This window comes from Panicum virgatum, chromosome 2N (genome assembly GCF_016808335.1).
Source record: "Panicum virgatum strain AP13 chromosome 2N, P.virgatum_v5, whole genome shotgun sequence".
Classification (NCBI taxonomy): domain Eukaryota; kingdom Viridiplantae; phylum Streptophyta; class Magnoliopsida; order Poales; family Poaceae; genus Panicum; species Panicum virgatum.
The window spans coordinates 51,053,980-51,070,134 of record NC_053146.1 but is presented as its reverse complement, the minus strand read 5'-3'; the positions used below and the strand labels follow the sequence as shown (position 1 = coordinate 51,070,134).

General features: G+C 48.8%; 3 protein-coding genes across 4 annotated transcripts; 1 reads left to right on the top strand and 2 right to left on the bottom strand.

Annotated features, from left to right (window-relative positions):
• Nucleotides 1-239: 239 nt before the first annotated feature.
• LOC120661051 (bifunctional peptidase and (3S)-lysyl hydroxylase Jmjd7-like) lies at nucleotides 240-2,024 on the top strand. The gene has a single exon (XM_039939741.1). The coding sequence runs from the start codon at nucleotides 351-353 to the stop codon at nucleotides 1,443-1,445; it is 1,095 nt and encodes a 364-aa protein (XP_039795675.1). The 5' UTR covers nucleotides 240-350; the 3' UTR covers nucleotides 1,446-2,024.
• A 437-nt stretch (nucleotides 2,025-2,461) lies between these two features.
• Nucleotides 2,462-7,649, bottom strand: LOC120661050 (ATP phosphoribosyltransferase, chloroplastic-like). Of its 2 annotated transcripts, XM_039939740.1 has the most exons (12): nucleotides 7,257-7,649; nucleotides 7,087-7,146; nucleotides 5,790-5,903; nucleotides 5,296-5,361; nucleotides 5,100-5,207; nucleotides 4,926-5,009; nucleotides 4,315-4,416; nucleotides 4,114-4,227; nucleotides 3,952-4,032; nucleotides 3,304-3,423; nucleotides 2,800-2,906; nucleotides 2,462-2,717 (listed from the first exon to the last, which is right to left on the bottom strand). In XM_039939740.1, the coding sequence occupies exons 1-11, from the start codon at nucleotides 7,506-7,508 to the stop codon at nucleotides 2,811-2,813; spliced, it is 1,197 nt and encodes a 398-aa protein (XP_039795674.1). In that variant the 5' UTR covers nucleotides 7,509-7,649; the 3' UTR covers nucleotides 2,462-2,717; nucleotides 2,800-2,810. The 2 variants fall into 2 exon arrangements, with proteins under 2 accessions (XP_039795674.1, XP_039795673.1); XM_039939739.1 differs by having other exon boundaries at nucleotides 2,462-2,906.
• A 4,044-nt stretch (nucleotides 7,650-11,693) lies between these two features.
• LOC120661049 lies at nucleotides 11,694-12,658 on the bottom strand. The gene has a single exon (XM_039939737.1). The coding sequence runs from the start codon at nucleotides 12,428-12,430 to the stop codon at nucleotides 12,011-12,013; it is 420 nt and encodes a 139-aa protein (XP_039795671.1). The 5' UTR covers nucleotides 12,431-12,658; the 3' UTR covers nucleotides 11,694-12,010.
• Nucleotides 12,659-16,155: the final 3,497 nt, after the last annotated feature.

The window sequence follows — 16,155 nt, the reverse complement described above, 5'->3', positions numbered from 1 at the left end:
TCCGCAAATTCAGTTGGAGAAACCTCTGCGGCTTTGCGGTTCCAAACAAACGATGAATTGCATTCGCATGGGCTTCATCGTGTAGTTTCTTAAAGTTGAATTAGCGAAAGGCCCAAATAACAATGTGCGAGAGCGCAATCTAATCTCCTCTTCTCAGCCCAAAAATGCCCAAGAGATTTGAGCCCATGGTCTTGCTCTAACGAGTTGCGCCTTCCTCTGTTGAACCGCTCCTCTGCTTACTGCCACGCCGCCGCCGCCGCCGCCGCCGCCGCCAGAGCTCGCAAAACCATCGAGCAGCCAGAGCTGCAGCCGCGGCGGCGCCCGTGTCAGGCGGGCGCCGCAACGCACCGATGGAGCGCGCGGTGAGGGAGCTGTGGGCGGAGTCCCGGGACCTGCTGGGCCTCGGCTCCCCGTCCCCTGACGACACCGCCGCAGCCGCCGACGTGCCGCGCGCGGACATGCCCCCGACGCCGCTCGCCTTCCTCCGAGACCACGTCTCCCCGGGCCGCCCGCTCCTCGTCTCCGCCGCGGGCACCCGCCACTGGCCCGCCGCGTCGCTCTGGCCCACGGCCTCCTACCTCACCGACGCGCTCCGCTCCACCGCCGTCTCCCTCCACCTCACCCCCGACGGCCGCGCCGACGCGCTCGCGCCGCACCCGGGGCGCCCTGGGTCCTCCTCCAGGTGCTTCGCCTCCGCGCACGTCCGCCGCGTCGACTTCCCCACCGCGGTCCGGCTCATCAGGGGATCCGACCCGGTCGCCGGCGTGGTCGCGTACGCGCAGCAGCAGGACGACTGCCTCCGCGGGGAGTACGCGGCGGTGGCCGGCGACGTGGACGCGCACGTGCCCTGGGCCAGCGAGGCGCTCGGCTGCCTCCCGGAGGCCGTCAACCTCTGGATCGGCAACGCCCACTCCGTCACCTCCTTCCACAAGGACCACTACGACAACATCTACGTCGTCGTCTCCGGCGAGAAGCACTTCCTGCTGCTGCCCCCCACCGAGCACCACCGCCTCTACGTGCGCGACTACCCTGCCGCCCACTACGTCGCCGAGGAGGACGCGGGAGGGGAGCACCAGTTGAGGCTTAAGCTGGAGATGGAAGAGCCTGGGAGGATCGTGCCGTGGAGCAGCGTAGACCCGTGCCCGGCGTCGCCGGAGGAGATGGCCGCGCAGGCATCGTCGTTCCCTCTCTACTTCGACGGGCCGGCGCCGATCCGGTGCACAGTCCGAGCCGGCGAGATGCTCTACCTGCCAAGCATGTGGTTCCACCATGTCAGCCAGAGCCCAGGGCCGAACGGGCTCACCGTTGCTGTGAACTACTGGTACGACATGCAGTTTGACATCAAGTATGCCTACTTCAACTTCTTGAGGTCGCTGGAGATTGATGATTGTTCATCGGGCAAAGCTGGTGCTTTGGAAGGTGATCTCGAGGAGAAGAATGATTGAGGATGACGAGTCTATTCTGATTACATTTGGTTTGTGGTTTCCTGCGGCCGTTGTCTATCAGATCAACAGCTCTGCAAGCTTTAGAAGAAGTTGGCAGATGCGTGGAAACCGATTAACCAGCTGTGTATGTTTGTACAACATTTGCAGTTGTCCATTGGACTATCATGCTCGATATGGTTGCAACTAGAACATTTGGTTTGGTGGCGCATTGGCAGAGTTTGGCTGCATCCACAAAAGAGAAGATGAATTGTGCATTGTGCCCATGCCTCTCGGTTTCCAGTGGTGTTGCTTGCATTCTGCAGGCCTATGAGTGATAGTTTGTGCAATATGCATCGAAAACCAGAGGTCAAGACCAGCTCAAGAATTGCATGGCGTGGATAAAGAACATCATGGGTGAGATGGTTGCTGTACAGGCAGGATGAAATTTGAAATTGAGGTCATGTGCGCTAACTTCAGAAGGTTGACAAGGAACGTGAAGTTATAAGAAACAAGTGAGTTTTCGGCGTGTAAGAGCAACTCTAAGAGCTTATGTAAATGGACTTGATTAGGTAAAAAAAATAGAAAAACCTACAAAAACTAGATCCAACAGCTTATGCAAAACTCCCCATCAGCTATCCCACTGGTCATTCCCGGTTTCCGGAACGCATCAGCTATCCCACTGGTCATTCCCGGAAGGCAAAGATACATGCTCGCTCCCGTTCGGTATCCGCCTCACGCCTCGCCCCTCAGCCGCTCCGAGCTCCCTCCGACGTCTCCCCGAGCTTCGAGTCTTCTACATCCATGGCGGCGGCCGAATCAGCAGTGCCGGCGGCTGAATCAACGGCGACGGCGACCAATTCAGCGGCAGTGGTCCTCGCCGTCGTCGCAAGCCGCTCATCCTCGTCTCGAAGGCAGCGCTGGTACTCACCTCGAAGGCCATCGTGGCGGCACGCCGCGGCGGCCGACGTGGAGCTCGGCCAGGGAACAATCTGTTTTATTTTTGTTTTGAAACACAGGGGACGAGACTTGCCACAAGGGGTGACGAACCTTACCGGCTCTTTATTGAAAGATGATATGGCCGATTATTCGGCGCCACAACTAGCAAAGTCAGGCACACCCGCACAACAAATACACACGCACATACACCCGCTATGAACACACCGGTGGGAACGCGGACGGTCCAACAGATGACTGGAGTATAAACAGCTGCACCACAATACACGAACACGACGGGTACAGACCAAAATTTCCCGAAGAGGTACACTGACAGATATTCCGCACGGCAGCTCACTTCTGCATATGGGTTGTTTATATACTTCAGTAAGGACCAAATAATGCGGTGCAGAACGGAGAAAGTTGGAGACCGGAAGCTGACCATGCGCCAAGCTATAACCCCAGCTCTGAGAGGAGATTGCGCCACCTCGGCGTCTCCTCGTCGAATATGTAGGTCAGCTTTGTTACTAAGACTCCGCTGCCACCAATCTGCAGTTCCAAATACAGGGATACATATATTAGTATCGCTTGTGTCATCAGCATCAAGAACCATGCAGGTTCAGATGAGATAATTATATTACTTGGCATGAAATAGGTTCTGATAATTTCTGGTAAGAGCCCAACAAATTGGATCACTTTGCTATGTGCAGAAGAAAGGAATGAAAGCTTTTATTTTAATCTCATTAGAGTGGAGGAAAAGTTTGGTGCCTTCGACTGATCTCAATCCAAACACTCAAATGCAATGCCAGAAACACATCGCTTCAGGAGAATTACATTTTAAATTTGCTTAGGCTAGTTAGTGGAGAATGATCATCTTCGAACATGTCATTAGATTAGGAATTTGATCTGTGTTTAAACAAATGAAAGGAGTAGGAAACAATCTTACAGATCTCAATTGTTGGATAGACTTGTAAAGCAACTTTTGTGGAACAACCACATTAATAGCATAATATTCCACATCAACTTTGCCATCACGTCTGCAGTAGACAGGACTTATAGTCGGGCCCTGTTCACATCAACATGGAGTAAATGGAATCATAAGCAAGAGTTTAAAAAATATAATAATCCAACCTCAACATTCCAAGCTCCTGCAGTTCCAATTATAGATAATGACTAATTTTGCTGTCAGTTATATAACTAGAATAATGTCAATATAACTTCCAATAGAAATGACAGATGCTGCATATATATAATCAGAATAATGTTAGTACTAGTAGGAGCCACCACTCTCACTCCAAAGGCCAAGAAGTACCCTCATCATCGAAGCAAATGAAAAGAACAAAAGATCTGTATTTCCTGATTTTAGTGGGAAATTTTAACTATGCAGATTAATCAGATTTGGTTCATGTGGATACTGGAGCTGCTACAGTTGTATAATGAATAAATCAATATTTTGGGCACAGATATAGTGTCTACGCGTGATGAATACAGCTCTATTTCAAACATGAAGATAATCATTTTACCACAAAACGGATACAATACCACTTTCCAGAAGATAATGATTGTTGCTAGTTAAAATATTCCTAATTATTACCTGCAATCCACATAGTGATGTCTGGCTAAGAACTCTCTCTGCCACTTCTTCTGCACTGTTGCCCCTCATGTTTGCTGTGACCTAATTTAATAAAAAAAAGTACAGCAATTTGAGCAATCAACCCAGTATAACCATGCATGCTTAAGATATATTAAGACCTACCATTAACTCAGTGGTTGCTCTGAGGTGAGCTTCCAATCTTTCAAGCAACTCATGAGTAATCTCCAACACACCTTTACGCTTGTGCAGAGATTTCCTACTCGCTACAAGAGTGGCCTGTATAAATTTTATATCTTAGAAAAGGAATGATTTTTTCTATTTGAAAAAAAAGAAGCATCTGAGAGTTGGAGAGATAAGATTTACCTGGCTTTCCACAACCACACCACCTTCAATTTCCTTCAAATTATTCTCGCGCAAGGTCGTCCCACTACTCACGAGATCCACAATAGCATCAGCCATACCCATCTTCACAGGAAAACAGGAAATTAGCACCATGCGCTAACCTTCATAGCCTCTTACTATATTACTGCAACAACTTAAGCTAATAAAGAAAACCACTAGAACACATTCCAGTATAGCTTACAATAGTAAATGAAAAAATTGAACCATGTGACGAGTTAAAGTTCACACACTCATAATATACATCAGTGATATATTACCCATACAGAATTCATCCCAACAATCATAATTACAAGAGCAAGAACATAAAAAGGCACAGCGATATCAGTAGTACACAAAATTCTATTTAGAATCCTAATTTGTGGACAGAGCAATGATTAACATATGCTAATACAAAACGTTGGCATTTAGATTCTCTCAAGATCTAAATGCAAGTACCATTGTGGACAAGAAATGGGATCCTAACTATTGGGCCATTCAAATTCCAAATAAGTACATGGATGAAGCAAATGAAAAAAGAAAGGGGGAGTTGCATGAAAACAGAAGAAAATCAAATTAAGAGAAAGCAATCTCACAGGAGGATATGACTCAAGAGCTCCATCAGCAGATAAAAAGCGAACATGCTTAAAACCTTTCTCTCTTAAGAACTTATCACCTAGCTGCAGCACAATAATATAACATGGGTCAATGATCAGCAAAGCAATGTTCATGTGTTGGGGGGTTTGGAATTAGACTGCTTGGGTGCCTACATATCCAAATCCTGTAACAACACGTAGTGGCCTTTCTTCTGTCCACTCAGGCATCTTTACCAAATCCTCTAGAGTATTTATGTTTTCAAAAATGCCTTCCTTAGGTACCTGGTCACACGAGTTGATTGCTTCAGATATAAAAATTCAATTAGGAAGTTAGACTAGTACTGATGAATGTGCTTGGATAGCACCATACCGCAAGGGACAAACGACAATGTCCAAACTCAAGAGCATCATGAACAACTACTAAATCCTCATTGCCCTGGCGACAAAATTTTAAGTAAGCACAACCCAGATAAAGATTCTTCAAAACAGATCAAAGTTCATATAAAGAATATTATGACTCAGCATCCATGATATATGAGTCGACAGCCTCCATGTGTGCAGTAACCAACGAGGCAACTAAGTCTACGGATAAGATAATGAGAAATGACCGCACATCCCCTGTTTAATTGCAGGCAGAAAACACGTATACCTCTTTCACATCATTATATAGGGGTAGAAGGTGCAAAGTGCAATAGTTACACTATTATTTTCATCCCTGGACTGATATTGTTAAATGGTGTCTATTGAATAAAAGGACATCAATTGTGTGACAAAAGGAATATTAGATATTCAGCTGAAACATCTAAGACTGAAAGCATACACAAACAGAGCAAAAATATTTAAGAGAATTGCCCAAAAAGTTACCTTCCCGTACTCACTGACTATGTCAAAACCCACAATACCAAGGTCAAGATCCCCTGACTGTAATTTACGAACAATATCCTTGGGCCTCTGAAACCAAACCTCCAAGTTTGGGATCTGCAAAAGGATGAAAGATATCAGCCCACTGGATTAAAACTGAGCGAGAATTCTACTGCAACTAACTATCACTTGCTCTCCGCTCCCCAATGTGTCAGACTAGCTGCCCCCTCATAGCAACACATTAAGGAGGTACAAAGTTGAAACAAGGAAAGGAATTAAGGTCCCATGCTACCAGATACCATTGTTACATGGATTATACCAAACATTGTACTTTTTATCTTTGTACTTACAAAAATGGGAGGCAAAAAGAACAAGAACTATATCAACATTTTAAACTTTTAGTCAATGGACAAATATTGCCAAATAATGTTGCCTGATAAGGCTGAGACACTACAAATGAGGGCGAGTGTATACCTAAAACATGGATGCTTGGATTCATTATAAAAGAGAAAACCACAATAACCAGAAGGGGAACATACACAACATCGGACCCAGACTATACTATTTAGGAAGATACTATGATTCCACATTGTATACTATTGCAATTTTAAATACAGTCTTCTTGCATACAGCTATCAATCAGATATTTGGGTTCAACGCTATTGCATATAACTCCAGGTCCGCAGATAATAGGTTGTACTAGTTTTGCTTCCAGCAGGGCTTCAATGACTAGTGATGTGAAAGTGCTTTAAAAGGTTAGTAGCCAACGAAAACCTTCTTTATTCTTGAATTTAAATGATTACTGCAAAATGTTAGTGACCCACTTGACTAAATTTCTTGACTACTTGTAACATATGACAAAAGCACGTTTTGCTAGCTTACATGGTTTTGCTACATGAATATCGCAGGATTCTTATCTAGGCTCACATTAGTGCAGGGTGTCTAATAGACACCATGAAACATGTATTTGGCATTGCTCCCACCAAACATCAAACAGGCTTTGCATATAACCATCAGAATCAGAGTAGTCATTTCCCACTTGCTAACTGTTAATCTTACCTTACAATAACCTACTCTGGGCAATAATTTTACTTCAACTATCTATGTTACAAACAAATCTATGGAGTAGAAAGCTAGAGTGTACTGTTCATAAACCCCGTTAAGGCCATTATCCTATCAGTGAATAAGGAACCAAAGGCTTTCTGATTCTAAACCTACCCACAACAACTGATCATCTCCCTCCCAGATTCAACAGATGGTAACCGTAATTCAATAAGAGAGAACATATCGTAAACCTCACCAGCGGGATGTCCGCAGTGTACTGCCGCGGGTTGAGTTGTCTCACTGACAACTGACAACTCTGCAACATCAAGCAAAAACAGCAAAACCACAACGATATCAGCAAACCAATCACAGAATTCCAGTATCCAACTCAGAAACGGAAGCACGCGCAGGGGAGGAGTGCCGAACCTTGAGGAGGCTTAGGGTTTGCTCGGCCATGCGGCCCTTGCTGGGGAGCCCGATACGGACGACGGTGCGGTCCGCAACCGGGGGCGCCTCCGCTATCGGTTTAGCCGATACGGCGGCCGCAGAGGCTGCGACACGCGGTGCGAGAGAGCGGGCCCTCACCGCCGGCGAGGGCCGAAGGCGGAAGCTGGGCTGGGGCGCAGGTGACTGGGATAGAGAGAGGCCCGTAAACTGCGCCGCCAACATCGCCGGCATTTGGGGGGGTTGGTGAGCGGGCGGTGGCTCGCTGCCGTTATTCGGTAAAGTGAGGCTGGCGGCGGTGTGCGGCGGCGCACGGAGCGGGCGAAGTGAACAGCAGAGAATATGCGGCGCGCGAGGCTTTGGTGCTGGTGCCTAGTGCGGCGGGTCCGGGCCCCGTTTAGGGCCGCTTTCAGCCCGACATGGTGAGGCTGGAGGCCCAAAACCAACTTTTAGTGTTTTTATAGAAAAATGCCAATTTCCAGGTTTTCCACTAAAAAAGCCTAACACATGTTAACCGAGTTCAAAAAAATGTAACACATGTTAACCTTTATTTCTTGCAAAAGAATAGTATGCCTGGAAATCTTTTGGATAGTTTCGTTAAGGCAGATAGTGAAAAAAGAGAGTTGGATTTTCTTTATTAAAAAACAGTGTGGGAACCGAGCCATTCATTCGTTCAATAAAATAGATATACAAAAATAAAATAGAAGGGTAAGAATGCTTTGCAACAAAGCGACGCCGACATGCATAGCGGTGAAGCCCACAAAATGTAGTGCCCCGTTTGGCGCGGCTCTCACCGTTTTGGACTCGTGCTGAAATACACGGTAATGTAGCATTACTATTTGTAGGAGAGCCACTTTTAGGGGTGGTAATGGGCCATGGCCCTAATGGCCTCTTCACAGCCCAATAAAGCCCTTAAAATTTTTAGTTCAAAAATACATATGTTTAGAGCCCGGCCCTTTTAGGGCCCGATCCTTAGATTTTCTAGTTCAAAATATTGGGCCCTTTACCACCCCTAGCCACTTTTCTCTCACCTCTTCCTCCCTGAAACAGCCGAAGCTACAAATTCTAGCTCCTCCGGCTCCGGTTCCCCTGACACCACTGTGCGCTACAGTGCCGCATCAGTGGGAGGAGCTGGAGTCTCTGAAGCCCGGCCAAACAGCCCGTAAGTACTAGCATTGTATAGTAAAAATTTGTTTGGCAAGGTTACGGCTTCTCCACCTCCAGAAATGACTCTAACTTCTATGGTGGAGCTGAAACTGATTTGAAAAATGTTTGGTAAAACAATTTTACTATATTTTTCTATAAATGGATTGAAGAGCAGAAGCCATTTGAATCCACATTTTGTACCTCCACCACCACTATAGAAATAGTTTTGAGCTTCACCAACGTTTTCTTGCATGGAGCCAGTCCAAAACCACACCTTTAGCAGGATTTCAGCCGGAACCGGCTTTTGAACCCTTTTTTGAGCCCTGCCTAAAGGGCTCCAAAATGGTATCGAACCATCAACAAGAGATCAGCATAACTACTGTTAAAAGGAGAGATTCGCATAAACTTTTGTCGAGCCAAAAGGCAAAGTTGCGTTTGCTCGCGCGGAGCACTAGAGATCTCAAACGACCATTGCATGCACGACGAGACATGCTCTCAAATTTTAATCGAGACCAAAAGGCAACATCATCGGCATTCAGTTACATATATATAAGCTGAACTGAACTGTCATTTGAACGAACATTCGGCAACATCATCGGCATTCGGCACTATGTTCCAGCATATGTCAGGTTAGACCAAAAGCTGAACTGTCATTTCCAGCATGAGTAAGCTGCGTTCTGCGTATTGTGACAGAACCGCCAAATTAAAACTCTAATTAAGCGTAATGTCCGTCATTTGAACACATCGGGCGCATTAGCTTAACGGCTTAATTTGGCGATCCTTTCTCAACCCACGGCCCGATCGAAACAACACCGGTAGTCTCACGCGATGGTGGGCGCAGATGGTACAAGCACGACAAAATACTTGAAAATATACAAAGATGAATGAACCGATAAACAAGAGTTTTACAATTTGAGTTCAAATTTACACATGATAGTATAATTTACAAAACTTACAATATAGGTAACCGAAGTCCGAAAAGAAAAGAAATCTAATACTACATTAGCCTTCACCAGTTCTGAATTTTCATGACCAGTCAGACCGGTTTATCCAATCGGTCGGACCGGTCTCCTCTCCTCTGAAGCCTCCACCGGTCAGACCGGTCCCACGGATCGGTCAGACCGGTCTGTGCAAAACAGAAAAGCTGAACACTCAGCCCCACGTGTCTGGGTCATAACCTAAGGTCTCTCTCCATCACTTCCCACCCCTCTGCATATCTGCGGATGAACTCGACACAGCAGGGGTAGAAATCGACGTCCGGGTGTCCTGAAATAATAATTGTGGCAACAAACTCTGAGTATACTAATACTCAGCAAGGCTTACCCGACCAGTGGGTATAACTTAGCCCACATATCTAGACATGCAAAGCTTTCTGGCTGGTGGTTAATTTGCATAAAAAGCTTCTAAAATAAGTCCTTATTTTTTCACTTTTAGCTCCAAATTTAATATACATAAATCATTAACTAGTATTTGCACCTGCTAAGCAAATTATGACAAACATGGGATAATAATTCATGGTAGTCATTTCCAAACATCACTTAAAAGTCCATATAGCATTACTACGATGCGGTGCTGCGATCAAGGTGCTCATATTCGAGAGCGACTGACGGCGAATCGATCCGATTTAACCTTGCAAGGTGGACCTAACCAACACGGCACGCAAAAACCCCATCGGACCCCACGCACCAACCTTTCCCCTCCTCGCCTCGAACTACAGGAACCAGCTCAACGTGAGACCACAAAAAATAAACATATGCATCCCAATACTCCGCGACTACTCGACTCGCCCCAGGAGTTGGGTGCGGGTTCCTGTACTTTCGAAGCAAAACAGTACTCGGCTTATCGGTTTCGACTACCTCCTACTTCCGGTATGCGGTTAGTACTGTTCAAACTCAATCACAGGGCCAGACAACGAACGGTCCTTAACCGACACAGACGGGGCTAACCTCTCCCCGCCCGGTCTCCAAATTCTTTTCCTTTCTTACCTAATTCAACATTCCATATATTTCACTTAACTAAATGCCCTATATCTCGCGAGTGACCCGAAATCACTCGACTTCTACCGAGTTCTATTAAGCATAGCATTTCTATCGTCTTCTACATACTAGTACAACTTGAGGAAACCTAGGGATCCTGCAACTAGGGTTCCAGATAATTCCTAAACCTAATGCACAAGTAATAGCAACATAAATATAAGTGTCATAGTTTGAAATAAAAGAATGTGCACCGGGGCTTGCCTTGCGCCTGCTGCTCAACACTGGGGTGAGTGGGGCCTTGAGCCGACTCCCCATGATCCTTCTGCTGCGGGGCTTGCCCCTGGGGCTCCTGTGGCTCTGCAACCACCTCGTATACGACCTCCTCCGTCGCGGCTGCTACACGTGTGCATATACATATGGCATGAGAATGCATGCATGATTTATAAAAATTAAAAGTAACTAATAGCCAAAATAATTTCTAACCAATTGTACGAACTACCCCGACTTTCATCCTCTCAGCCAACACCCCACCGGTCAGACCGGTCCCGCCCGACCGGTCAGACCGGTCACACTAATTCAGCCGCACCACCGGTCAGACCGGTCCCTCCGACCGGTCAGACCGGTCTCAACCAGAACAGAAGCTAGGATCCATGACGCGACGAAAATCGCCCATCAATTCTAAACACCTTCTAGGATCTAGTCCAGGGGTTCATGCGGATGCTTTTGACCAGAGAATATCACCAAAAATTTTCTAGAATAAGAGATCGACTCCTATCAAACAAAATACCTTGAGAGAAGCTTTCTCCCGTGGAGAGCTTGAATCCACAGCACCCAAGGGAAGGAATCGAGGAGATGAAGCTTCCCCATGCCGATTTGATCCGTTCTAGGCCTTGGAATCAAATGGAGGGGGAGGTTTTGGGCTCTAGGGTTTGGGGGAGAACATGGGAGGGGGAGAGCTCGGGAGGGCGAGCTGAGAGAGCTGGGAAGGGTGAGTGGGTCGTTGGGAGTGAGAGAGAGATTTAAATGCTGTGGGGCCCAAAACGGTTGACATCGGTCAGACCGGTCAGACCGGTCCGGTTCAGGCTGATAGGAGATGTTTTGGTTTTGTGCTTTGCCGTGTGAGTTTAAAACTAATGACTTTAATTAACTTAATTACCAAAGATTAACACCTGGGTGTTACACGTATAGCCATAATTGCGCTGATCCGAGCTGTTCAGGTTAGACAAAGTACATTACAGAGTGTATGCGTGGCTGGGGTGCAAACGTCGAGAAGATTGAAGTAAACAAGACAGAAAGAAATTCATCAATACTCTCCGATCATGTATAGAAATACTGTTTGCGTCACGGTTACACAGCTGAAAGCCTGCTGAAATGAAATCTCACTCAGCGATAATTAGTACACACGCCTATTAGTACATAAGTACACAATCCAAATACTCTTGTGCGTGATAGTAAGTAGCGTGTAAAGTACTATATGTTATGATGAGTGTACTACGAGATACTGCATAATTAGAAATTCTCAAAGACCCGTGAGCTGCAACGCCAGAGCGAGGTCAGGAATCCAGGATCAGCACAGGGATCAAACGGCGGCGCATGACGACGACGGCGAGGCGTTCAGCAGGCTGCCGTGGTGGCGGCGAGCTCCCTGTCGACGGCCCTCCTGAGGAGGCCGCCCTCCTCGACGACCATCTGGACGGGGAGCGCGCCGAGGCCGCTGGCGACGGCGAGCATGACCTCCCGCATCTCGGCGCGGAACTCGTCCGGGCCCACGGCGCCGTCGCCGTCGCGGTCGAAGCGCGCGAAGAGCGCCCCGTAGAGGCGCGCGAGCTCGGCCGCGGGCGCCGGCGCGTCGGCGCCGAAGTGCGCCTCCCGCACGCGCAGCGCCGCGAGCTCCCGCGCCATCTCGGCATACGAGAGCCGGCCGTCGCGGTCCGCGTCCAGCGCCGCGAACCGGGCGTCCACGCACGAGTTGAACGCGCGCTCGTCCTCCACGAAGCTCTGCACCGTCCGCCCGTCCAGGATCTCCACGCTCATCTTGGAAACAAGCACAAAGGATTAGTTGTTCTTGTTCCTAGAGCTCGCTACCACTAGTGCTCGTCGTGTGCTAGCTCTCTCTCTTTGGTCGGTCGGCCGGCCTGTTTGGGGAGATGCGGCAGGGCCCGTGGCGGCTTTTTATAGCGGCGCGCCACCTGCGGCCGGCGGCGGTTTTGCCCGGTGGCGGTGGTGGTAATATGCCGCGAGTTGTGCGCGAGGTCCGAGTCTGATCCGATATGCGCTCGCTTGAGATGTAAGCCAAGAAGTAAAGGCTAAAGCAGAGGCTCCGGCGCCCCGCCCCCTCCCATGGATTATTCGTTCTCCGGCAAAGCCTCGCAGAATACGCGAGGGGGGAATGTGCAGCGTTGAGTCGTGGACGGCTCCGCCGTGCAGCTGGTGAGCGTGCTCCCTTCCCTTTCCAAAAGGAGGGTTCTCCTCTCGGTGCGTTCGGCCGGCCGGGGCGTCGAGCGAGACCTGTTTGCCAGGACGTCCGAGAGTGGCAAGGTCGGTCATCAGAGGCGCTTGCTTCCGGTCTATGCATCGTGTCGTGTGGGCAGCGAGAGCTCCGGGTGCTTTTTGGATTTAGACCAACTTGAGAAGCGAGTTTCGGAGAAATATCATTGTGAGAAAGGATTTCGCCAGATTGCCATTATGAACGATGTTCATCCGCTAGAATGCCATCCAAAAGGTTCTTGCTACTTTCTTTCGTGTATTGCCCCTGCCCTCTCTGTTTTCTTTCACGTGGACAGAACGGAAGAGTGCCACAATGGATTGAGCACTCGCTCCTCGCTCGTCTTCTCCGTGCAGCGCCGGCGCTCGGCGAGCGCTCTCATCACACCGAGCCCGCGCCCCCACGCTCGCTCCTGCTCGTCCAGTGCTTGCTTTGACAGCCGACTCCCGCGCCGGGCCCGCTCATGGCAAGGTCGCCGCGCGCGCCGAGGCCTGGCTCGCAGCGAGGAAGCCCCAACGCGGGAGCCGGCCCTCAGAGGTGGTCTCGCCGCAGGAGGCGGGCCCGGTGCAGGGAAGATGGCCTCGACAAGTGCAGTGGCCTCGCCGCGAGCTGATCGACGGGCGCGGCGAGGCCGTCCCCTCGCTGGAGGGGGCGCTCGGAGGTGGCCTCGCCGTGGGAGGCGCAGGGGCGGAGCCAGTATTGGATTTTTTTCATTGTTAGGGGAGGCCAACCATACAAACTTATATAAAAATTTAATCAAAATTTAATTTTGTAGTGCAAATTTGGGGATCATAGGGAGGCCAGGCCCCTGCCCGCCCCCCTGTCTCCGCCCCTGGGGAGGCGGCCCTCGGCGAGAGGAGGGCCCGACGCTGGAGGAGTCCCGGCGTGGGAGGCCGATCAGCCGCAAGCGCTCGTCATCGGCGGGCTGGGCGCGCGCGGTAAGAGCGAACGGGCGTGCATTGCTCGATCTGTTCGGCTGCCTCCGTTCCGTCTGCATGAGAAAAAAGAGCGAGAGGGGCAGGGGCAATAGAGGAAAGAAAGTATGAAAAAAAACCTCGAATGACATTTTAATGAATGAACATCGTTTTATAATCGTAATTTGGCGAAACTCTCTCCCACGATAGCATTTCTCTGAAGCCTACTTTTCAGGATGGTCTTTCAAGTTTCAAGCTATTGTAGAGTGCGGAAACCGTGGCTGTGGTCGGCATTCTTTTTTCTTGGTGCGTCCGGGTGTCGAGCGAGACCGACTTTCCCGACCAGGACGTCAGAGCCTCAGAGGAGTGGCAAGGTCGTACTCGTACGCCTCGTCCGAGTCGAGCGTAAGCTGTGTGCAGCGAGCTCCACGGATTGATTCACCGCGCGCAGCAAGCAGCTGGAAAATTTCGGTTGCATTCTGAACAGAAGTGTACCATGGTTAGACCATGGAGGAATCTTACGGGTACACTGGGTTTTCGGGAGAGATCAAATCAGGTTTGTCGCATGTTTTTATTGCCGCCTTCATTTTCAGAAAAAAAAAAGGCGTTGTCAGCCGCGTTCCAGCCAAGCCCGTGTTCAGCACGCAGCAGCAAGCTGGACGAGACACAAGACCAAACAACGTGCCAACTACTATACTCTATTCTTTTCCAAAAAAAAAACTATACTCTAGTAATTTTTCCAAAAAAAAAGTGACAAATTCAACCGCACCATGCCAATGGGCGGGTCCAAACCTGTGCCAACCTGGGTCCGATCTACCGACATTGATCACACCTGACGCTGGTCACTAGTATTATGTACATCTATATCGCCGAACTAAACGGAGGCCTCGGGAAGCCTGTGTTACTGTTAACACATGGGGCCCATGTCATGTGTCGCCTGTCACCACGCCTCGGCCATCGGATGGTCCTGTTGGTTCCATGCAGCACGGAACAGAGGTCGCGTCCGGCCTACGCAAAGATGTGCACGTCGTTCTTCACTGCCCAAAAAAACAATTACGCCACGTTAGACTCAGGGTCTCACCCCCGTCTTTGCCTCCAGCCATCCAACGCCACCGCCGCCGCCTGTCTCCATGGAGCCCCTGCTCGATCTGTGGCCGACTGGCCGTCTGAGTCCTCCTCCGCCACCTGCCAACCCTCACACGGCAGCCCCGGATCTCTTACTTTCTCGGCTCTGATTGCCGGCGCCGGTGCCTCCGTCTCCATCCAAATTGAACGCTCCGTCCATGGCAGAGCTCTAAGTGCGACTGCACGGTGACGGACCCGTCCGGCCGGAAGGACGCGGAGAACACAATGCGGCAGCTGCAACGACTTGTGCTAAAGGCGTGGGTCATCATGCTGAAGCTTCCACAGCTACATTCCTCCTTACGCTCTAACATTCATTCAGCATCGCTCTACATGCTCTGCACGGTGATGGACCCATCTCCAGGAGGCGAGCCATCTGCAGCAACCCCGGCGTTGCCGGTACCTGTAGTCGTACACGTCGTCTCCTCTTCCAGATAGAGGTGGGTTCACTCGCATTTGCCTCGGCAGTACTAGATTATTTGTTTAAAACATTATATTTGAAATGTTGCTAGAGACGCCAACAGCAATCATATCTATCGATGCACCTTTATTCAAACTAATTATAATTAAAGGGGTTACTTCTTTCATTTGTGTACTTTCTTTTGTAGACTTTAACCCATGAATTACAATTCCAAAGAGCTGAACCATGAACAAGTTCCTTTTTTCTTTTTCTTTTTTTTGAAATTTTAGGTGCAATAATGAAATTGGTACGTGGTATATATTAGTTCGCATTTGATTCTAAAGGTTCGGCCCTTTAGGTGAAGAAGGTTCACTTTCTTTTCTTTTCTCATTGCTGGGTTTGTTTCACATTCATTGGGTTCTAAGAATTCTGGTGGTAATCTTTATTCTTCACAGTGGCAAATCTAGCCCGTGAATGTAGAGGAGGCTCATATCCACTCACTTCTTCTTCCTCCAATTCTCTTCTTTTTTCCCCTCCCTTCTGACTCTTCATTCTTTTATACCAAAAATGGAGGAGGAAGCTTGGGGGATATCCATGGATCTTGAGGAGGTAGGGGAGCTTGATCCCCCTTGCCCCACCTGTAGACCCGCTTTTGGTTTTTCATATTATTTTGAATGGTTACGTATACCATGCAACTATGTATCACAGAACGCTATAGTTTTTCATCTCATGCTATAAATGTGCCGTCTCTTCAAAAATTGAGTACTAATTCATTTTCCAGGTATCAATTTACAAGTAAGGTATAACTCTTTTATAAAGACGTCCAGGATCCCCGCAG